The 25,159-nt window shown below is 38.3% G+C and overlaps 1 protein-coding gene across 2 annotated transcripts in view; it reads right to left on the reverse strand.

Annotated features, from left to right (window-relative positions):
* SPON1 (spondin 1) overlaps nucleotides 1-19,553 on the reverse strand; it is a 747,780-nt gene extending 728,227 nt beyond the window's left edge. The window contains exon 1 of one of the 2 annotated variants that reach the window (XM_053720284.1): nucleotides 18,959-19,553. In XM_053720284.1, the coding sequence (XP_053576259.1) occupies nucleotides 18,959-19,184 (226 nt within the window). In that variant the 5' untranslated portion in view covers nucleotides 19,185-19,553. The remainder of the gene's footprint in view (nucleotides 1-18,958) is intronic. The other variant, XM_053720283.1, reaches the window with a different exon arrangement.
* Nucleotides 19,554-25,159: the final 5,606 nt, after the last annotated feature.

The following is a 25,159-nucleotide window of genomic DNA, read 5'->3' on the forward strand; positions in this document are numbered from 1 at the left end:
AATGGAAATACTGGTGCAACAGAGAAAAAAAAATCAGATGGAGAGTAGGTCTTAAATCAGACAGGGAAGGGTGAAACTAGAACTTAAAAAAGTGAGGAGACTATAAAACAAATGGCAGGGTAAATTAACAAATAAACAAACATAGGTCCTTGATGCACTAAAGGATGGGAAGACAAGGTTGCCAACTAGGGAATCTGTCCACCCATCTTCATGGCAGCAGATAGCGGGTGACTGCCAGAAGTTACTATTGCACAAGTATTAACTTACTCACCTGAGAGTAGGGCCCGTCAATCACCTAAAATGTTAAAATGCAAGGGCTTGAAAGCAGTGTTTTCTGCATAGTACATTGAGTCCATATTATTCACACCTCATGTGTGGGTAATTAAATAGATGGTGTCCTATGCATAGAGACAAAGGGAGACTGTCTCCTCAAAATGACATAATTTTGTAACCAAACAAATGCAACTGTCCCTCCTGCTGATTCTGAGGCCAGAAGGAAAAGTTATAGATAATCAATGGGAGGAACAAAAGTATGATGTAGTGGGCAAAATCTGGTTTCACTATGGAAACAGGAACTTTTAAAAGACATAGAAAGCTGAAAGTGGGAAAAGGGCAGAGCTATACCAAACCCTGACAATCCTGCAAATGTGGGACGTCTGTAAGCTCTTCCAGTTATGTCCTGATTACCAAAATAGAAGCCTGGAACCAACCATACAACACATATATATCCATCCTCCTGCAAGCAGCCCTTCTCCAGAAAGCACAAAGCCTGTGGCTGTGACCATCCAGCTCTTTCTCTAGAAAGCTCTGCTTTGGATCTCCCAGATTCCTTTCTAAGCTTTACAGTCCCAAACAATGTGATATGAAAATGTGAAACATAAAACAAGTAACATCAACAAGTTATAGCAGCTAGAAAATACAAGAATAACTTTCCCTGAAAAGAAAAATGGCTGACAAAGTAAGTTTGAGACCTTATTTCTCTATAAGGAATGTTTCCAAATTGCATTTTTCGGAGAGTGAGGGGGATACATTTTTAGGAAACAAATACTAACTATACTAAGTAGCATAGATGTGCATTATTAATTATATTACTACTAAGACTGATTTTAAATTGTTATTTTTTTAAATGAGATTCCCACACACTTAGAAGTAGTTTAATCATAAAATAACCCTTCATTTCTATATGTATTCTTTATAATCTACATTGAATTTGAACATTAACCCCTTAATGACCACAGCACTTTTCCATTTTCTGTCCGTTTGGGACCAAGGCTATTTTAACATTTTTGCGGTGTTTGTGTTTAGCTGTAATTTTCCTCTTACTCCTTTACTGTACCCACACATATTATATACCGTTTTTCTCGCCATTAAATGGACTTTCTAAAGATACCATTATTTTCATCATATCTTATAATTTACTATAAAAAAATTATAAAATATGAGGAAAAATTGAAAAAAAAAACACTTTTTCTAACTTTGACCCCCAAAATCCGTTACATTTCTACAACCACCAAAAAACACCCATGCTAAATAGTTTCTAAATTTTGTCCTGAGTTTAGAAATACCCAATGTTTACATGTTCTTTGCTTTTTTTGTAAGTTATAGGGCCATAAATACAAGTAGCACTTTGCTATTTCCAAACCATTTTTTTTTTCAAAATTAGCGCTAGTTACATTAGAACACTAATATCTTTCAGGAATACCTGAATATCCCTTGACATGTATATATTTTTTTTTAGTAGACAACCCAAAGTATTGATCTAGGCCCATTTTGGTATATTTCATGCCACCATTTCACCGCCAAATGCGATCAAATAAAAAAAATCGTTCACTTTTTCACAAATTTTTTCACAAACTTTAGGTTTCTCACTGAAATTATTTACAAACAGCTTGTTCAATTATGGCACAAATGGTTGTAAATTCTTCTCTGGGATCCCCTTTGTTCAGAAATAGCAGACTTATATGGCTTTGGTGTTGCTTTTTGGTAATTAGAATGCCACTAAATGCCACTGCGCACCACACGTGTATTATGCCCAGCAGTGAAGGGATTAATTAGGGAGCATGTAGGGAGCTTTTTGGGGTAATTTTAGCTTTAGTTTAGTGTAGTAGACAACCCCAAGTATTGATCTAGGCCCATTTTGGTATATTTCATGCCACCATTTCACCGCCAAATGCGATCAAATTAAAAAAAAACGTAAAATGTTTCACAATTTTAGGTTTCTCACTGAAATCATTTACAAGCAGTTATGGCACAAATGGTTGTAAATGCTTCTCTGGGATCCCCTTTGTTCAGAAATAGCAGACATATATGGCTTTGGCGTTGCTTTTTGGTATTTAGAAGGCCGCTAAATGCCGCTGCGCATCACACGTGTATTATGGCTAGCATTGAAGGGGTTAATTAGGTAGCTTGCAGGGTTAATATTAGATTTAGTGTAGAGCTCAGCCTCCCACCTGAAACATCAGACCCCCTGATCCCTCCCAAACAGCTCTCTTCCCTCCCCCACCCCACAATTGTCCCCGCCATCTTAAGTACTGGCAGAAAGTCTGCCAGTACTAAAATAAAAGCTATATATATATATTTTTTTTTTAAAAAAAGCATATTTACATATGCTGCTGTGTACGATTCCCCCCTTAGCCCCCAACCTCACTGATCCCCCCCCAAACAGCTCTATAACCCTCCCACTCTAACTTGATAGGCGCCATCTTGGGTACTGGCAGCTGTCTGCCAGTACCCAGTTTAGAAGAAAAAATTATTTTTAATTTTGTAAGCATTTCTGTAGTGTAGCTTCCCCCCACACAAAACCAACCCCCCACCCCTCCACGATCTCTTTTTGTGCTTTTGCACAAACAAGATTAGGCCAATTATTACTTAAAAAAATTTCCGTAGTGTAGCGGTTCCCACCCGCTCCCGCCCCGTGCACGCACCCGCCCGCCACCCTCCGTGCACGCGCGCGCGTCCGTGCGCGCCCCCGGCGGTGCCGCCCCCGATCCCACCCCCCGTGACTTAACACAGCACACCGATGGCCACCCACCCGCTTCCCAAGTCGGCTCCCACCCACCAACAATACCGGCCATCGATGTCCGGTGCAGAGAGGGCCACAGAGTGGCTCTCTCTGCATCGGATGGCCATGTAAGGTTATTGCAGGATGCCTCCATATCGAGGCATCACTGCAATAACCGGAAAGCAGCTGGAAGCGAGCAGGATCGCTTCCAGCTGCTTTCCACACAGAGGACGTGCAGGGTACGTTCTCAGGCGTTAACTGCCTTTTTTTTGAGGACGTACCCTGCACGTCCTCGGTCATTAAGGGGTTAAAAATACCAGTTGAATGGCAAACATATGCTGGCTTCTGCACCAAGTCAAACCTGCATCATAAATAATTGTGCTATGTCCATGGGCATCCGCAAAAAAAATTCCAACGGGGGGGGGGGGGGGGGCTTGGGCAAAAACTAAAATACCTTAAACATAATAATGTCAGTGGCACATTTGAAGCAGACAGAGTTGTTTGTAAGCATGAACTGCACATATTTTTAAGCATTGTAGCTCATTTGCTTCAAAAGAGTTACTGAAGTGAATATTTATGCTTATGTATAAAGGCAGGGCTTGATAAATATCTAGATCTAGGCGCCAGTCAAAAAGTCATTTTGGGAGGGCTGCAATATTATGAGAAAATTTTTAAATTTACACACACAAAAAATATAAAAAGACCTAACTCATATCTGTGTAGAAATGTAACTATTTGTACAATATGTAATGTATTGCTGGCATATCCCAGGACATACTTGAAAATGAGAGAAATCGCAATATATTTTTTTTATAAATAAATATACATATACACATACAACACATATAAAGTCTGGTACTTTCTTGCAAGCACCCAGCTAGATTAAAAGCAAAACAGAGTAAGTTAATGGTGAAAGCCCATGACCATGTCAATGTCTTTCCTCCCTGTTTCCGTAACATACAGCCACACAATGCATGCCTTTAACCAAAAAAAAAGGGTGACACAGGCCTTTTTTTAATTTACCTAGACACATACAAAACATGGAAATGGACTCCACTGCACTCTCAAACAGGACTGGGGGCACATCCCATGCCACTACAAAACTCACTGCCCTGAGTACTCATCGGCACTCACAGACAGCTGTACAACCCTCAAACTGGTCTGTGTGCAAAAAAAAAAAAATTACAAAACAAAAATATTAAAACAACACATACAATGTTTCGCACTCTCTTGCAAGCACAAAACAAAGTGTATTGGAGCACATCCACTTGCAAACAAACAAACTTTGTGACTCTCTCGCACGCACACAGCAGCTAGATTAAAATGCAAAATGGATGAATACGTTTTAACCTAGTTGCGTGTTTACAGAAATGTGATTAACTTTTTACCTAGAGCAAAATTCTTGCTCTATGGTTGCACCCCCTCCAGACAACCATAGCAATGACAGTCCTGTTTTTACAAAATCAGCACATCTTTGAACATTAAAGTAATAAAGAACTAAAAAAAAAAAAAAGCATTTTATACCCATCTGAGCAATTATCTTAGTTTACAATCCTAGACATAAATAACAAGAAAATATTGGCAAAATAGATACAACATGGAATTTGCTGTGTTCTCTGTCTAGTTAGAACATTTTGTTTCACCTCCCAAAAGAGACACAGTTGTACAAATTATAGATTCATGAGTCACTGTGACAATGGATGTATTCTCTGGCGTTTTAACTAAACACTTTTTTTTTTTTAACAGCTTTCAGAGCTCAGCTATTATAAAGTATATTTTTTATTCTTCTGATAACTTTATTAAAATAAAAAATCAAGTAGTTTCACTCATTCATTTTTAGCAGACGGCAGCAAAAATACAGCAATTAAATAAAAATCTGAATATGAGATGGGACTTCCAGTTTTATTATTGCCAGTTTATTTGTTACATGCCACCACCAGCTCTCTGAACAGTCACACTGTCTGAATGTGGGTGTATGGAACATACAGGCAATTACCCTGAATGTCTTTGGCACTATGAAAGCTTAACCTCTTAACCCTTTGAGTGCTAAGCACTTTCCTACCTGGGTGCTAAGCACATTTGAGGGTTTTTATTTCCATTTTTAATTTTTTAAACTATATATTTTTTTTTACTTTTTTCTTTTCAGATCCACAATAGTACATATACTGTTGGAAAGGTTATGCAATTACCTTTCCAACAGTGGGTCTTGGGGGTCTGTAGCTGCTTATATTCCGGAGATACAGGCTTCTAAGCAGCATGCCCCCTTTCCCTATATTGTCCATTGTCTTTTTTAAATAAAGTTGCACAGTGACGTCATCATGTCATTGCGCATGACGTCAGCACACAAAACGTGAAGCCCCGGCGATGCCTGTCATTATACAGGCCCGATCGCCGGGGTAGGAGCGGGTTGGAGCCCCCAGAACTCCATCAAGGTGTGAGAGTGCAGGCGACGGCTCTGAGCCGGCGTTAGCACCTATGTGGAAAACTCTGCGATGACTCAGAGACGTTGTTAGCACTCAAGGGGTTAAAGGGACATGAAACCCAAAATTTTCCTTTCATTATTCAGATAGAAGATTCAGTTTTAAATTTTTTTCCAATTTACTTCAAATTTGCTTTTGTTCTAATGTTATTCTTTGTTGAAGAGATACCAAGGTAGGTCACGTGCACATGCTTGAAGCACTACATAACAAGAAATAGTCCTGCCCTCTAGTGCTTTTGCTAATGTATAACATTGTTGCAAAACTGCTGTCATATAGGGTTGCAGACACGTGCACACTCTGAGGCTTACATAGTTTTCTTGTTATACCTTTGTTGAAAAGCAGGTATGTAAGCCCCAGAGTGTGCACGTTTCTGCAACCCTATATGACAGCAATTTTGCAACAATGTTATACATTAGCAAGAGCACTAGAGGGCAGCATTATTTCCCATTATGTTGTGCTTCAAGCATGTGCATGCGACCTACCTAGGTATCTCTTCAACAAAGAATAACATTAGAACAAAGCAAATTTGATAATAGAAGTAAATTGGAAAGTTGTTTAAAAATTGCATGTTCAATCTGAATCATGAAAGAATTTGTTTAATGGGGATTGTTTTGGGAAGCCTGCAGGATTGAGGGAGGGGCTAATAAGCAGCAAGACCAGCGCTATTATTATCAGACAAGCCCTTAACGACCAGCGATCATTAAGGGGTTTAACACAAGAAGGAGCAGCAATGCACTACTGGGATCTAGCTGAACACATAAGATGAGCCAATGAGGAGGCATATATGTGCATTTACCAATCAGTAGCTAGCTCTCCGTGGTACATTGCTGTTCTTGCTTCTCAACTAAGGATACCAAGAGAAAGGAGTTAATTTGATAATAGAAGAAAAATTGAACTTTTTTTTAAAATTGAATGTTCTATCTGAATTTCTGTTCCTTTAAATAAGTCCAGTCCTTTTTGAACGTGCTCTTAGAGATTAAAGTGAATGTAAAGTTAAGCCTAGTGCCTGCAGTCATAGGGGGATGAAGGCTGGCGAAAGAAGCCTTTGATAAATTGACCCCATAATACTTATCAATTCACTCCAACAGCGCAGTGTCCTGTATGAGTCTGTATTAAAACATAGGGTCAACAGCAATCAATGACATTTTGAGCCCTCAACACATAGAGGAACATGTTCAGATAGAGCATATAATTACTTCTATTATTTAATTTGCTTTGTTCTTGTGTTGTCTTTTGTTGAAAAGCCTTCCTAGGAAGGTTTAAGAGCAGCACTGCCCTACTGGAAGCTAACTGAACATATATGCCTTTTGTCATTGGTTTATCATTGTGTTCCGCTAGCTCCCAGTAGTGCATTGCTGTCTCTTCAATAAAGGATACCAAAAGAATGAAGCAATATTGGTAATAGAAGTAAAGTGGAAAGTTGTTGAAAACTGTATACTCAGGACCATGAAAGAAAAAATTGTGTTTCATGTCCCTTTAATCCTGCTATAATTAACATACTCACCATTTCCAAAATATAGCTCTACAAGTATCAGACCATATATCACCTTACAGAAAAGTACCACCTAGAAGTGGCTTCCAGCAAATACCCTCAATATTTTTTAAAGAAAATGATTTCTATACATTAGAGATGTGCGGCCAAGAAATTTTAGTTTTGGATGGAATTTTCATTTTAAATATTCAGGAAAATTTGTTTCCTGGAATATTTAGTGGCTGCACTATTTGGTATTAGGGTTGCCACCCTGCCAGTATTTTACCGACAGGACCGGTATTTTTAAGGTTCATGTCAAAATAAAGAATAAATATTGAAAGGAAGCCCCAGTCAAAGTGAAACTTCTTCTGAGTGTGATGAATACTAGTTATAAACAAATGAGCATTTAAAATCAGTCCTATCAGCTTCAGTTGTTGATCTATGTTGTTTAATTATTTATGCAAATGTATGTTAATTAGCATGGCCGGTATTTTCTTCCAAGAAAGGTGGCAACCCTATTCGGTATTTAGTTTAAAACCAAACAAATACAGAATTTTGGTTAAACATTTACAGTAGTTTTCTTTAAGACAGACCTTAAAGGGACATTAAACACTAAATACATGCTAGATAGAATGATGCATTCAAAGAAAAGATTAGTCCATGACCAACATGTAGATGTATTTTTTAAAGTTTCATTAGTTGTTTAAAAAGTGACAAAATAAGTGTAAAGTTTTAGTGTCTATAAAACACTGGGAGCTGCCATGTTGTAACTTGTGTTACCTTCTCTGCTGTGGCCAATTAGGGTCAGTTATAAATAGGTCACTAGAGTGTGAAGCCAATGGTTGTGCTGGATTTAACAGTGTTCCGCACTTCCATTTCTAACAGGAACTGAAAAGCTCACAATTTCAGAATGGAATTACAGGCAAAGAGGACAAAATAAATAGTGAAAGTATATTGCAGAGTTGTTTTATATATACAATTTATCATTTTATATCACCATCTCAAAGTGTTTAATGTCCCTTTAATGTGCTCTGGAGAGCATGGAGAACGTGCTAAGGTAAGTATTAATCCCTTTCATCAGTATTTTTTCAGATTCTTTTATTATCTTTGTGCATTCATTCAGAGATTTGTTTAATTAAAAATGAAATAAAAATCAGCTTTTTTTCACAAATATGCATTAGTACAAAAACAAAATACATAGTAGAGGTTTTAGTAACAATTAATCACAAAAAGAAAGTCAAATACGCTCTGTTAACACCTTCAGGATACATAGTTTTCAAATGGGAAATCCAGCAAGTCTCTCTTTGTTTTAAAAGTGATATCAATAATTTGCCAATGCAATTGGCTTACTGAATGACCCGCATCTAGGAGATGGGCTGAGACAGGGACCCTTTTATTTTTATACCAATTGTTAGATTAAAGACATGGAGTTACTTTTAAAACAAAAAAATAAAACTTTCTGATTTTCCTTAAAAGGGACAGTCTAGTCCAAATTAAGCTTTTTTGATTCAGATAGGGCATGCAATTTTAACCAAGTTTCCAATTTATTTTTTATCATTAAATTTGCTTTGTTCTTTTGGTTTTCTTTGTTGAAAGCTAAACCTAGGTAGGCTCAAATGCTAATTTATAAGCCCCTGAAGGTCATCTCTTATCTCAGCGCATTTTGACAGATTTTCAGTTAGACAACGCTAGTTTATGTGTGCCATATAGTTACCATTGTGCTCACTCCCATAGAGTTATTTGTAAGTCAGCACTGATTGACTAAAATTGAAGTTTGTCAAATGAACTGAAATAAGGGGGCAGTCTGCAGAGGCTTAGATACAAGGTAATCACAGAGGTAAAAAGTATATTAATATAACCGTATTGTTTATGCAAAACTGGGGAATGCGTAATAAAGGGATTATCTATTATCTTTTTGTAAGGTGAAATATGGTCTGGTACTTTTCTACTCTGTGTAATATTGTATAGCTATACATTGGAGATTGGGAATATGATAATTATTGCATGATACGAGTGCTCAAAACATTGCTTATTTCTGTTTACCCTATATTTCAATAAAAAGACATACAGGAGGACTGTACTGTTTGAATGATTTGATAAGAATGTGATAAAGTGATGTCACTTTTCCAGTGTCTGGTTTTATGTCACTTAGTAGAAGTCTTAAATCACCACATTTAGAAATCTAGAGTTGATTTATTTGCTTGGAGCATAGTTGTACAACTGCACAAATAAATGTTATGGTAAATGTATTCTACTTACCAAAGTCTTATGTAGTGCACACTGAACAATTTATTTCTGGTGATAGAAAAAAGTCTAGAGAACCATTGTCAGATGACTGTGTGTATGTCTATCAGTGCCCCCCTCAGTAACCCCACTGCCCCCCAGATAATAGAAGTAAATTGGAAAGTTGTTTAAAATCACATGCTCTGTCTGAATCACAAATGGAAAAAAAAAGTTTGTATGTCCCTTTAAATAAAATTAAAGAAGTAGATAGTGCTACAAGCCAGAAGCAGCTTTTTAAAAAAAAAAAAAAAAAAAATAGGCTGAAGACCAAAAGGGAAGCATACCTACTTATTGGCTTCCACTGAAATCATTAAACTGACAAGGACATTGCTAAATAATTATTAAATATGAATATTGTAGATCTGTAGTTTTTCCTGTCTAATAAAAGCCCACAAGCTATTTTTTTTTTCTTGGCTGCAATTTTTCTTAGAAACATACATCCAAATAAATGAATGTAGAGGTTTAATGTGTAATGCACTAACAGCTTCTACAAGAATATAAAGGGTATAATAAATATAGACAAGAATAAAGAGGCAGACTGGGACAGCTAGATTTCAAGACACTGTTCCCTAGAGAGCTTGCAATCTAAGTAAACCTGACGCTTTAATAATCAGATGTTATATAGGTACCCATCATAAAACCGATAAAAAGTAGCCTGTACTGTATAATCACTAGTAAATGTCACTTCTTTTAAAAGGGACATTAAACACTTTGAGATGGTAATATAAAAAACATTATAAATTATTTATTTATATATATATATATATATATATATATATATATATATATATATATATATATATATATATATATATATATATATATATATATAAAACTCTGCAATATACTTTCATTATTTATTTTGTCCCCTTTTCCTGTAATTCCATTCTGAGGTTGTGAGCTTTTCAGTTCATGTTAGAAATGGAAGTGCAGACCACTGTTATATTCCACACAGCCATTGGTTGCACACTTTAGTGACCTATTTATTACTGTCCCTAATTGGCCACAGCAGAGAAGGTAACCTAAGTTACAACATGGCAGCTCCCATTGTTTTATAGACACTAAAACTTTACACTTATGTTGTCAATAGTTAAACAGATAATATAACTTTAAAAATACATCTACATGTTATTCTGAGACTAATCTTTTCTTTAAATGCATAATTCTAGCTAGCATTTAATTAGTATTTAATGTCCCTTTAAGGTACCAAACGTTCCACTGCTTATCTGAAAAGAATGAAAGTTAAATAAACCTCATAAATTATTATATATTAGTTCTAGAAATGCAATGTTACTTCTGTACACCTGAGACATATCTTATTTGCATACATAAAACAGAGGATGAACATATATTTTATTCTTACGCTATAAAGTGTATTTATTAGTATATTCAAATCGCTCCGCTACACAAATGCATTTACATGTAATTTCCCAGCATACATGCATTGCTCTTCTGAATCTGGCTAGAGACTCTTCAATGACATCTCTCTCAGATACTGTTATTTTAAGCTTCCCTATTATGAATATGCTTCATGTAAAAACACATTCTTTTTCCACAGCCAAGAAATATATCAAAGCCACAGAGCTGTCTTAAAGGGACAGTGTACTGTAAATGTTTCACCCCTTTAAATTGTTTTTACAAATCTATCCTTTACCTTTACTATGTCATTTGAAATAGCTTTTATACAGCCAGTACTGCTGTACTGACATTTTAAGAATAGGTGGCAGTTTCTACAGGAAAAAAAAATGTCTATGTAAAAAATAATCAGCAGAAGAGTGTGGGAGGGTGATAGAGAAAGGTACTAAAATGTTCATTTAAAATTATCAGGTTTTTATAAACAGTGACAAAACAACAAAAAATATTGGTGCACATCCAACCACTTAAGTCCACTCTTTCATGGCATATTTGTATATGCTTCTGTCTGCCAAATATACTTATATAATCTTATTAGAAGCTATGTAAGTATATTTGGCAGACAGAAGCATATACAAATATGTCATGAAAGAGTGGACTTAAATGGTTGGATGTGCACCAATATTTTTTGTTGTTTTGTAATTGTTTTGGTCACTTTGGTAGCACTCCCACAATATGTGTTTTAAGATTAAACAGTCCTTTTTGTGGTGTGCGTAACCAAAAAACCTCTTTGTTGTATTTTATAAACAGTGACCAATAAGGACTTTGTATAAAGAGAGATAAGACATCAGGGTCTACTGTCCCTGCAAGTAAAGCCCATTTAAATGGGTTGTGGTTTCAATTTGCCAAAACAGCTATTTCTTATACAAAACCTACAGGAACAGTTTCCCATACATTTTAAAAACTCTGCAGCTGGTATAACAAATCATTGGGGAGTGGAAACCAACTGTACGGTACACAGTTCCTTTAACTTTGAAGAGCCCCTTGACGAGGACAGCTACTGGCTTTTAAAGCAAAAAATATTCAGATAATGTAATGTTTGCATTACTGACCCTCGCATTCTATTTGTTTAAAACACAAAGACAGACCTGCCCTGTAGCCTTAAACATTGCAGCTCCTCGTCAGAGCACCTTGTGGCTTCATTTTCAGGCTGGCTCATCAGGCTTGCTGCTCCAGAGCAGGTCTTTATGTTTGTGTTTAACCCCATTGTAGATGTTAAACCCAGTTACCTAGGGTCTGCATTGCAAAAATGATATGCTCTAATGAGCACTAGACATAATGTATTCAAGGCAAAGATTAGCATCAGAAAGGCATGCAGATGTGTTTATTATAATAGATGTGTAAATATTGAAGAAACAAGTGTTACATTTAGTAGATTTAAGTACCACCATATTGAAACTAACTTATTGTAATATAAAAAATATGTTCTTCTTATCTGATCCCTGCTGCTAAGACAAATTAGTCATGGTTATAAATAAACAGAAAACTAAAAATCTCAGAGTACATAGTATCAACTTAAAGTTTTCATCTCTTCCGCTTTTTGGCGCAGCACCCCCAGAGCCCGTATTTAGGGTTCGAAGACCTTAAGCTTTCTGCTCTGGTAAAATGAGCTAAGATTTCTTGTCAGCACTGTGAGGTGCTTAAAAAAAATATTATAATGGCAAATGTACTTGATAGCTGATTATCTAGTTATGCAGGTGGTAGATGAGAAGACAAGACACATATGTTACAACATAATACTCAAATAAAGCCCACAACATTTCTGCATGATTTTTGCAGCAAGTTTTTGATCATCGGTCCCTTAAAGGGACACTTAACCCAATTTTTTTTCTTTCACGATTCAGATAGAGCATGCAATTTTAAGCAACTTTCTAATTTACTCCTATTATCAATTTATTCTTCGTTTTCTTTGTATCTTTATTTGAAAACGCAGAAATGTAAGCGGCCCACCTTTGGTTCAGCACCTGGGTAGCGCTTGGTGATTGGTGGCTAAATGTAGCTGCTTATCAGCAAGCACTATCCAGGGTGCTGAGCCAAAAAGGGGCCGGCTCCTATGCTTACATTCCTACTTTTCAAATAAAGATACCAAGAGAATGAATAAAAATTAATAGGAGTAAATTAGAAAGTTGCTTAAAATTGCACGTTCTATCTGAATCATAAAAGAAAGCGATTGGGTTTACTATCCCTTTAATGAGAACTCACAATGTATTATCAAATACCAATCAAATATCTTGATTTGTTCTCCTTTTCTTTCTCTTGTTTTTTTTTTGTTTGCTTTTTTAATCAGAGCCCAAGAACATGAGTAGAGTAATCACTATGTGTCTAGCAGTATTTCTTTGTTTTCCGAAGGGTCATAGTTGTTTCTCCTGCAGTAATGTGTCTATAAAGACAAAAGCCAGCAGTGTGTGTCCTGCAATATTACTGTGTGTAGAGATAGACCAGCAGTATTTTTGCCCTACTTGTATAAAAATGTTTATCCAGAAGTGTCCTTACAGTACTCGGCAACTGTCCCCAATTTCTCAGGACAGTCCCAGTGTTTCTCCCATGGTATAACTGGACTGACATACCTCCCACTGTCCCATATTGTGCAGGAGTCACATGTGGGCGGTATGACCCCCTTCCCACCTGTAGTCCATGCGTGCCCTGATTTTAAATGACAGGTCAACCCCCGCCCAATCACAAATATGTCCACCATTGTGCCAATATGATACTCCCACATTCAGCCTCATGCACAAAATGCCAGTGGACAATTGACCACAATATCTTTAAACTACCACATCCAGAAAAACATCCTGCCAATCTTGTGCCTTGAAAAAAAATTGCCCTGTGGTGTGGATTTGGCACAATAGCCTGACTGTGGGAAACCGACAGGACCCCTTTTTTGATTTATGTAAATACTGTATTTATTTTCCTTCTGTAGCATCTATATCTCCTACACTTTACATTATAACAGCAGAATAATGAGTACGGCCAAAGCCGAAACGCGTAAAACCTTTCCACTCTCTTTTTGTGTGTAACATGTCGTTATTTTAACTTGACAGAAATAAAGCCGTTTTATACATTGGATATCTGGGATTACTACTCTCTTTTCTTTAGCAGAATAATATGATTTGGTGACCTGGCATCTGCAGTTTACAGATCAGAGTGAAAAATACATTTTATATATTGTACAATTCGCTTTGTGTTCCCTTTCACAATTCAGATAGAGCAAACAATTTTAAACAACGTCCAATGTACTTGTATTATCAAACTTGCTTCATTCTCTTGGTTTATGTTGAAGGAGCAGCAATGCACTACTGGGAGCTAGCTGAACACATCTGGGTGCCAATGACAAGAGGTATATGTGCAGTCACCAATCAGCAGCTAGTTCCCCTGAGCCTACCTTGCTATGCTTCTTAAAGGGACAATGAACCCAATTTTTTTATTTTGTGATTCAGATAGAGCATGAAATTTTAAGCAACTTTCTAATTTACTCCTATTATCACATTTTCTTCATTCTCTTGGTATCTTTATTTGAAATGCAAGAATGTAAGTTTAGATGCTGGCCCATTTTTGGTGAACAACCTGGGTTGTCCTTGCTGATTGGTGGATAAATTCATCCACCAATAAAAAAAGTGCTATCCATAGTTTTGAACCAAAAAAAAAATTAGATGCCTTCTTTTTCAAATAAAGACAACAACAAAAAAAGAAAAAATTATAATAGGAGTAAATTAGAAAATTGCATGCTCTATTTGAATCACAAAAGAAAAAAAATGGGTTCAGTGTCCCTTTAACTAAGAATATCTAAAGAATGAAGCAAATTAGAAATTTGTTGAAATTGTCATGCTCTTTCTGAATCACAAAAGAACGTGTTTGGCTTCTATGTGCCTTTCATGACTTAGCTGTGCTACTAGCATTGTGTCACTAGCACTGCTGATTGGACCAACAGAAGTTTCCACTTTGGGACCAGCAGTGCTCTGCAGGTCCAGAACAGGTCATAAATCATGTGTTTAACTGCTAAAAACAAAACATTACGGCTTCACTAGTGTTACAATAACAAGTGGTAATAGATTTGAGCATATAATTAACACTATAATGACCCTTTAAATGCATCTTACATTTGTGAAGAAAAAAAAATTTACTTTTTCCCTTCCCATGCGCCCTAGAGAGGACAATAAGTAAATTCTTTAATTTAGGCTTTTGAAATGGTCCAAATTGCATAAACCAGCTATTTGATATTCATCATTTGCAGATTACAGAATTTGCTTTTTGCCCTCTCTAAGGAGTGTGGGACAAGCACAATTTTTTTGTGTGACAAAAGTAAGAGGTGTTTTATGTCCTTCTAAGAGGATATTTGTCTTTTTTGTTCTACTATTTATTCCTAACTCCCTTTCTCACTATGTGTTAACCCCTACATAATTAAACTCACCAAATGTTCTATCATGTTGTTCCTGAGCAGGAAATGTCTGGTGATTGGTGGAAATGCACATTTGTTAAACCTGAGTGACACATTTACTTTGTCCTTCTCAAAAGTAGTATTAAATTGCACCTACACAAAAATATATGTCTAACCCCTCTAGGGGTTAAACACACTGTGAACAAAAGTTAAAGGGACAGTTTACTAAAAAATGTTCTCCCCTTCAATTTATTCCCAATTATCCGCTTTACCTGCTGGAATGTATTAAATTGTTAATAAGTATTTCCATTTCCCTTATATTGGCTTTTGAAATAGTTTATGTAGCCTGTGGTATCCACACCTATCCTTAAAGTTTTTGGCCTTGAGGCCAAACTGTGTAAACACAGCCAGTAGAAGAAATTACACTCCCAGTGGGTTATAAAAGAGATAAGGTAATAAAATGTTAATTTCCCATTTTTTTCTGCAAGTATTGGTGATTGGTTTATGGACAGATATAAGATAAAGAAGCAGGTATATGTACACAATGTGATAATTTAATGAGATCTGATTATACCTACAAGCTCAACCCATTTTATTAGGTTGTGGCTTCAAAACACAAAATCAGCTAATTCATATACACAAATTAGCCCTAAAAAGCAAATCTCATACATTTTATACTCTGCAGCTGGTAAAAAAAAGTAATTGGAAACACATTAAGGAAACAACAATTTTATAGTATACTGTCCCTTTAATTTGTTAAAAAATAAAATGTTTTTAACAAGACACAGCATTTTATTTTTACACAAGAAATCAAGAATACTTCTTTGTTATTAAAGACAAGTGCTAAAAATCTTAACTGTTCTTTTCCAGAGTACTGCTGCCGTTTCTAGCAAGGGGTTAACAAAAAGAGGAGGGGAAAAGATCCTGACAAAACAGGTGTGTTTATTAACACCTAAATCCATGACATTTTATTTTGATTCTCAAACTGTCCTGCACAGCTGTGAGTAATATAATAATCTAAGAGAGGCAGTTTTTCTTTTTCCCTGACCTAACTTATTAAAACCACTACTTTGGAAACTGATATGAACCCTGCCCTCGTTGGAAAGCGGTATTGGAAGCAATATATTTGAGCCAGACTCTAGAGGCACTAATACTGACTGATGACTTTGCCTGTGGCTTTTGTAAACTTTCATATCAAGTTTGATTAGACTCAAGTACCTTATTATTTTCAGAATAAAAATATATTGGAAAAATGAATCAAAACATTTTGACATTGGAAAAGAAGATAGTATCTGTTATTTCCTTTGCAGTTTTTTTTTTTTTAAAAAGGGACATGAAACCCAAAATGTTTCCGTTATGATTCAGTTGAAGCAATTTTAAACAACTTTCTAATTTACTTCTATTATAAAAGTTTAATTGTTCTTTTGTTATCTTTTGTTGAAAAGCAGGGCACATGCATGTGTCTGGAGCAGAACTATATGGCAGCAGTTTTGCAATACTTGGGACTCGATTTGTCAAACAGGGGTGTGTATATTTGCCGCCGTCCGCTCGGCTTCTGTTCTGACGGGCAGCGATCTGCTGCCTGCATTTCCCATTGCACACGAGCGCTTGTTTGCGCAACCCTGCCCACTGCCTTGCGCACAGCCAATCACACGTGGGCAGGAGCTGTCAATCTTCCTGGCAGAAGAGACTGGGGAGACCACTGCTTGATAAATCGTGACTGCCGGTTCGCTTGTGCAAACCTGCAAAGGGGAGAGAAGGGTTTGATAAATCTAACCTTAGTTGTCAGCACTATTTCCTGTCATATAGTGCACCAGACACTTACCTAGGTATCCCTTCAACAAAGAAAATTATATAGAACTAAGCAAATTTGATAATAAAAGTTAATTGGAAATTTTTTTTTTTTTAAATGTTATGCTGTGTCTGAATCACAAAATACATTTTTTGAGTTTCATATTTTTTTTAGGTCTTAGTACAGGCACAGAACACTACTTTTTATACTGATCAATTTAACTTACAATAAAATAATTACCAACTGTGCCTGGTCTTCATATTCTGGATTTAACAAAATGCTTAGAATAGTTGTTTTAACAAGATGAGGACAATGGTAATTTTATTTTATGGGAAGTAATAAAGAGGTCAATCTACAGTTAAACCCCATTATAATGATTCCTCTGATAATTAGCTCTGGCTTCAAGACATTGTTACAACACATATATACATACATAGGATTTGTATTGATTTTTAGCAGAAGTTTCAACTAAGAACTTACAAAAGCCCTGAAAACAGTGGCAATTCAACAAGGGTGTAGTTTGTTACTGTAGCACCGCAGAACCTCAAACGTGTTGGCTGCCCTGAATTTGCCAGTTAGAATTTCCACCTACACTTTATATTCAGCTTCTTTCAAACGCACATTCTATAGAATACATCCATCCTGATTAAACAATAAAGCTCTATGTAAAGATAAATGGGATCCTCCTGGATTTGAGGGCTTTACAAATCCTAGAAGTCAGTGAACAATGGTGATATATATAAAAGTATTTCTGTCTCAATTCTTGCTGGTTCTGAAGTTTAAAATACATGTTCCAACTACTGCCATTACACATAAATACTCAACAGCCTGTGAAAATATGTTCTCTGCTTGATGAAACCAGGAAGGAACGTTCCTCTATTTTTTCACATTCAAATAATAATTATATATATAGTATTTTCAAAATAGGACTGCACTCGCTGGGTTTAAGCATAAAACTTATTTTATTGTGGTAACGTTTCGGAGTCCACAGACTCCTTCCTCAGACCAGTACCTATATATATATATAACATTATTTTCAAGTTGTATTTCTGTACATTTTAGGGAGTATTTTACAAATCTTTATATAAGTGTATGACTGACAAAGGGTATTATATGCTCAGTAAATAAAATGATAGAATATCAGTGATCACTGAAGAGCAATATGCCAGTTACTATCATGTAAAAAACAATTGGATATTTATTTTAATACAATTATATTGTTCCGACAGAAGTTCCTTTCTGGAATAAAGTGTACTGTACTTCTAAATATGCCCAGTTTAGTGTTGTCTACAATTTATACTCAGTTCAGACTCCTAAATACCAATGTGGGAGACATATAAACTCAGTGTTTAGTAAATGATGATTGTATTTATCTTCTCCAAGCACCCAACTCCCAGCTAAATTAGGAGAATAAAAAAAAAAAATCTTCTTTACTGGGATCCACTCCAGTGGTAACTAATTATTTTTGTCAGAATAATTCCCTAAATACTTGTTTACACTATCTTGGATCAAACATGAGTGTTCACTGATTGGATAGATAGATGTCTAAGTACAGATACACACACTGATAAACCTCTATACATGTGCAGACAGTATATAATAAATGTAATGGAAGTGTCACACAGAAATAGGGCAAAATTAGAGTCAAAAGACCCCAAATACTTTAGTGAATTTACTTAAGCAAATCCCTTTTGAATCTTGAAAGGTTATAGTATATTGTGCAATACTGAATGTGCATATAATTGTTGACACTTTCCTTTTAAATAAGTGTATTGCAATAGTACAAATGTACATTTTCTGAAGCGCTACAAGGATGAACCTAAGCAAAAGAGGTTGGTGACTTGTCTTCCAAATATTATACTTTGCCTTATGAACTCTCCTCCTTTATCAAATCCAATTTTAGAACATGGTGTTCAGACTTATTTTAACCCATTGGCTTCCAGAGAGGTCTGAAAAGCATTGTGAATTAAATGAAATAAACCATGTGTGCAAATAATATCAATGTAGAAGTACTATTGTTTACATCTATACACATTTCCCTAGGTGTCTTCTAAATAACATGCAGCAACTAAGCAAGGAATACTCTACAGATCTCATGAATCTGTTTTAAAACAATTGCAAGAATCTATCCTGTGTGACTTACCTCTGTAAGTGGTTCCTGGTTTGTAGAAATCCGGATCTCCCTCTACTCTCAGACTGAATTCATTGTATCCTTCCTTTCTAGTGCTTCCTTGAGCTCTTAAAATCCTGCTACAATATCCCTCTGATTTAAATGTTTTCTCTACAGTATCATCCAAAAAACCAGTCACCATTAAAACAAAAGCCAAGATAAAACTCTGCAAGTATAAAGGTTGCAAAATCGGTCCCATTGCAAGAAAAAAACAAACATCCAAATTTAAAGGGAAAAAACAGAAGAGAATAGAAAGGTCCACTCAGGAGCAGCTGTAAGAAAAGATCTGATCCTCCCCAGATCCTGAGGAGAAGTGCTGTTTTCTTTCAGAGGATATGATTAGCAGCTCTGTAATGTTTACTTTGCCTTGCACATTTCACTGGGTTTGGTGAAAAAGCAGAGCACAGGGGGACGCTGTAGTCTCCTGACATCCAGCAAAGCTGTAAGTTGTGTGGACTGTACTAATGCACTAGATCTGTATCCTGCACATTCTTCTTACTGGATGCTCAAATAGAGTTGAAATATATATTTTTTTCTGTTTATTCCTGGTTTACATTTCCTTACCCTGGTTCTCTCAGCTGTATCCTGTCCTATGACATTCACACAGCTGAAAGCTGTAAGTTGCATGTGCTTTTTAACCAAAGGCTGAAGTTGCACAAGGGCAGTGTCATAAAAGAAAAATAAGCCATACTTATAAGGTCTTAGAGGCTCCATTTAGCTTCCATATACTTTACACCCAATTGACCCACTTTTTGAACACCACCATCTATTACCACTTCTGCCATTCTGGCAACCTGAAATAATGACACAACACAGGAGTTTGGCTAAATATGGAAAGGTCACATTTAATAATTTAATTTAAATTCAAAAAATTTCTCACTGGGTAATAACATACCCTGGGTAATAACATACCCTGGGTAATAACATACCCTGGGTAATAACATACCCTTAATCAACATAACACTCAAAAATGCGTCAGCATTTGCATAACCTGAACTTGGATCCCACGTGTCAGGGGGGGGGACCACAAACCCCCCCTGTGGCAGAGCAAAAGGGGAGGAGCGAACCTGCAGCATATACCAGCCTTTAGCTAGACCACCGAATCACGACTTAGACTGGGTATGCTACAGGATCCCCTCCGCCCCTCGCAAGCCCTGCCTACGTGCCAGATCCCGATTTCACCGCAACAACTTATCAACTTTCTCCTATATGGCTGCTTGCTTATCTTAACGCTTTCAGCTAGCTTAGACCGCTCGAGTCACCCGCTAGCTTCCAGCTGCAGCTCTCTCGATCCCCTTATTAGGGGGCACGGGCGGTCTTACTGCGATCCAACTAAGTAGCTGACATCGTGCCCCTAACCATGCCAATTTCTCTCGATATCTCTGGTTGTGACCTCTCCGCGTAGTTGTCTTTACTGCTCTCTTGCATCTAGGGAGGGTGGGAGGGAAACAAAAAAGGTTAGTACTGAAGCCACTTCCTGTTGTCCCCCCTATATGTACCTTTTCCAACCCCCCCTCTTCTATCTCTTGCTCTTCAGTCCCTCCTCTCATTCTTATCTTCTACTTCCCTATTCTCTAACCTAACTCCTTCCCCCCCCCCCCCCCCCCCTCTTCTCCCTTCCCCCCTGTCCTTCCAGCCAGGAGCCCAGCCCTTATGCCGCTCCGTTCTCATGCAATCCCTGCGCTCTTTTTAAGGTCTTAGAGGCTCCATTTAGCTTCCATATACTTTACACCCAATTGACCCACTTTTTGAACACCACCATCTATTACCACTTCTGCCATTCTGGCAACCTGAAATAATGACACAACACAGGAGTTTGGCTAAATATGGAAAGGTCACATTTAATAATTTAATTTAAATTCAAAAAATTTCTCACTGGGTAATAACATACCCTGGGTAATAACATACCCTGGGTAATAACATACCCTGGGTAATAACATACCCTTAATCAACATAACACTCAAAAATGCGTCAGCATTTGCATAACCTGAACTTGGATCCCACGTGTCAGGGGGGGGGACCACAAACCCCCCCTGTGGCAGAGCAAAAGGGGAGGAGCGAACCTGCAGCATATACCAGCCTTTAGCTAGACCACCGAATCACGACTTAGACTGGGTATGCTACAGGATCCCCTCCGCCCCTCGCAAGCCCTGCCTACGTGCCAGATCCCGATTTCACCGCCAACAAAGAAATACTCTTTCTGCCAAACACCTTTAAACTTTTCCCGTGACCTTTCCTTACCTTGATCATTTCCTCCAACATTCTCCTGATGTCCTCCAAAAACTGGTCATTACCGGCCTCGTTCAGGTGAACTCCGTCGCGCCTGAATATCTCTTCCCTTTTTGCCGCCAACAATGGGTGCTCCAGCACCGCTCCACCTATCCCCCTGACTGCTTTTGCCGCTACCAAATTAATCTTCCTCCTTGCTCTGTAGCCCGCTCTCTGCGTGTCAGTGTTCCTCCAAACCAACCTTGATATTATGTTTGACCATACTATCTTTACTCCTTGCCATGTTATCGCCAACCACCCCATTACACTTTTTATACTTTCTTCCAGTTCCCTCAGAGGGTATGCTCCAATATCATTCCCTCCTAAATGTATTATCATTACGTCCGGGCGCCCCCATCTCTGCCTTGCCTGCTGTATTGTGCTTACCAACTCTTCCCACCTCATTCCTCTCTTTCCTATCCACCTAACACTGGCTTCGGTGTATCTAAATCCCAAATGTGTCCCTTTTGCCAATGTCGCAGCCCTAACTTGCGCCCAGTATACGTATGAATGCCCTACCACCCATATCCTTAGTGCTCTTCCTGTAACAAATCACAAAGAAAAATGGAGAATTAAATTCATTCCGGTTGGCGCCATGACCTCGCATCCCTAATCGCAATCAAACGCCCCCTTTTGGCCTGATGTAGGACTTGTATGCTGCTGATTTCCACCTTCCCATTTTTTTAATCTGCTCGATCGAACATCCTCTAGATGCCGCACTGGTTGCTGCCCCTATTCTGAATGAGTGCGGCGCATAGTATGCATCTGACCAACCCAGTCTTTCTACCGTTCTTTCCAATACCTTCCTAAACTGAAAACCCGTGACGCCGGATCCGTCCCTATGCCTAACAAATTGCGGGCCCTCTGCCCTTGCTGTTAGCTCATAATCCCTTACTGCTGCCACCGGGCAAGTCGCGCCACCTGTCCTCCCCATTGACACCCATACCCCTTTTCCTTCCGTATCTGTTTTTGATTTCCGAATTAAAACTAGCACTGCTCGCACGCCCCATTTCACATCTTCTCGCCTTACACCACCGCCCACGTCTTTCCTATTCCTCGCCAGCAATTCCCCTATGCGCAATGCCCCATGGAAAGCCAAAGAGAAAGCTACCCTGAATACCAATGCCTCATCGTCATTGAAACATACTTTGCTGAGCACTGCCAACATTTCCGCCAACCTATCCTCTGTTATCGGCTCCCTTCTATCGCCTTGCTTCTTCTCTCCTACGCTCCACCCCTTGAATACTTTCCTTACCACAAATCTCTTCGTTATATCCTTTCTCCCATATAACTGCGAAAAATACGACACCCCCGCCAGTACTGTGCCCAACTGCCCTTTCTTCACCCCCCCTTGCTTCAATACCCATAGCCATTCTAGAAAAACCGTTTCTTCCTCGCGACCTATAATCTTGTTAAATTCGCACCACCGCTCCCAATACTTCTTGTATACGGCCCACGTTCTTGGCGCCACGGACTTCTCTACCATCTCCCTGATTCCGTCTATTTGCTGCCAATCTGCCAAAGAAGAACAGGGCAGGGTTCACCTTCCTTCCTTGCCCTTGGAGCCACCTTCCTAAATATTTCCCATTTAAACCTTGACAGTGCGTCTGCTACAATATTCCTGTACCCTGGTATATGCTGTGCTTTAAAACAAATATTGTGCTTAAGGCACTTTAATACAAAATATCTCAAATACTTAATAACCGGGTTAGATGATGACGACAAATTATTCATTACATCCACTACTGCCTTATTATCGGACCAACAGATGATTCTTTTGTTCTCTAATACATGGCCCCACAGCTCTATCGCTACTATAATGGGAAACAATTCAAGCAAAGTCATGTTCTTTATCCACCCTTTCTCCTTCCAATCTGCGGGCCATTCGCCCGCGCTCCATCTACCTTGCAAATACGCTCCAAACCCCGCACTGCCTGCTGCATCTGTGAACAACTCCAATTCTTCCACTGACCTTGCCTCTTCCCATATCCTGATACCATTAAATTCATCTAAAAATGCCTCCCACACTCTGAGGTCTTCCTTCATTTCCTTATTGACGCGCACCATATGCTCGGGCAGCTTTGCCCCTTTTGTCCCCATTTCCAACCTTCTTTTAAATAATCTACCCACCGGTATTACCCGGCACGCAAAATTCAAAACCCCCAGCAATCTCTGCATTTCTCTAAGAGTCACCTTATTCCTTTTCAACATCGTTTTTATCATATGTCTCGCCTTCTCAATCTTATCCGCAGGGAGCTCGCATTGCCCCTTTGCGGAATCTATCATGATACCCAGGAAAACCAGCCTCGTACCCGGCCCCTCCGACTTTTCCGTTGCTACTGGCACTCCCAACTGTTTGAACATTGCCTCTAGCTCTTCCTTCCAGATTCTACATTCCCCTGTCTCTTTCCTGCCTACCACCAAAAAATCATCTAAGTAGTGAGACATACTCTCACATCCTGTTTTTTCTGTAAACAACCAATGCAAAAATGAACTAAACTTTTCAAAAACTGAACAAGAAACCGAACACCCCATGGGCAAACACTTATCTATGTAATAATCACCATCAAACTTACAACCCATTAAATTAAAACTAGCTGTGTTCAAAGGCAATAACCTAAAAGCAGATTCCACATCTATCTTTGCCATCAACGCCCCTTTTCCAAGCCGTTTCACTATTCTTACCGCACTATCAAATGATTGATATTGCACTGAAGAATCCAACTTGTCAATTGCGTCGTTGACTGAATTCCCCCTGGGGTAGGACAGGTGCTGTATCATCCTGTATTTACCCTTCTCTTTCTTGGGAACTACTCCCAGAGGGGACACAATCAAGTCAGCACACGGCTTCTCTTTGAATGGCCCTGCCATTCTCCCCAATTTAACCTCCTTCCTCAATTTTTCCGCTAGTACTCCTGGAAATTCTGCTGCAGATTTTAAATTTCTCGCCTGCATAGCCCCTTTAACTTCTGTTTTAACTGGGACCACAAAACCTACACGCAAACCGTTTGTTAACAAAATCCTTTCCTCTTTCAGCGGGTACATTGCCAATTCCTCAATGATCCTATCTACCCTCAGCGGTGTTTTGGCCATTACCCGCCATTCCTCCTCCGCTACCGTTGCCCCCGTGCCCTCGAAAGGAAAACTTGCTATTGTTATTGGCATTACCCTTCCTACAATCCACTCCTGGGTGCGCTCCGCCACAATGCCTACATGCGTGCTTATATTTACATGAATTCCCCCTGTCGCACCTCTTGTCATTAAACGCCCAGCATTCCTTTGCCTCTGTTCTGAATGTTTTCCCTTGCCCTATGGGCCTACCTTGTGCTTCAGGGACCCTCATCACCCTCGTCCACGTATCTAGTATTTTTACCCCAAAATCCTTCCTACCTTTACCTCCCAATTGTATATTTCCTTTCCTAAATTCCCTATCATAATCCTTCCATGCGAAACCCCCGTATGTGGTGTAGCATTCCGCTATTAAATGTATGTATCTCAGAACCCCTTTCATCTTATCTGGATTGGCCGTTAGAAAACATTCTGCATATATGACCATCCCTTTCACCCATTCTGGAAATGTCTGCTTTGCCTTTCTCCCCCTTCCCTCATTAGATTTGACCGCCAAAGCTTCCCTAGTCATTTCAAACACATCCACATACCGTCCTCTCTGCGCTTTCCTAACAACCTTCGCTTTTAAATGTGTGGGAAGGGGTAAGAGCTTGGTCGCTGCTACTTCATCGTCTAAATTCACCACATTATCACTGCTGTCCTCGTCCTCATACCCTTCCTTCACCACCTTATTTTTCTCTTGCTTAGCATATAACTTTCTTACAATTTTCAAGATTTTTCTATGCCCCCTCCCATTACGCTTATCATCCTCAAAGTCATCATCCGTGGAACTATCTG

Source organism: Bombina bombina, chromosome 7 (assembly GCF_027579735.1).
Source record: "Bombina bombina isolate aBomBom1 chromosome 7, aBomBom1.pri, whole genome shotgun sequence".
NCBI classification, from domain to species: domain Eukaryota; kingdom Metazoa; phylum Chordata; class Amphibia; order Anura; family Bombinatoridae; genus Bombina; species Bombina bombina.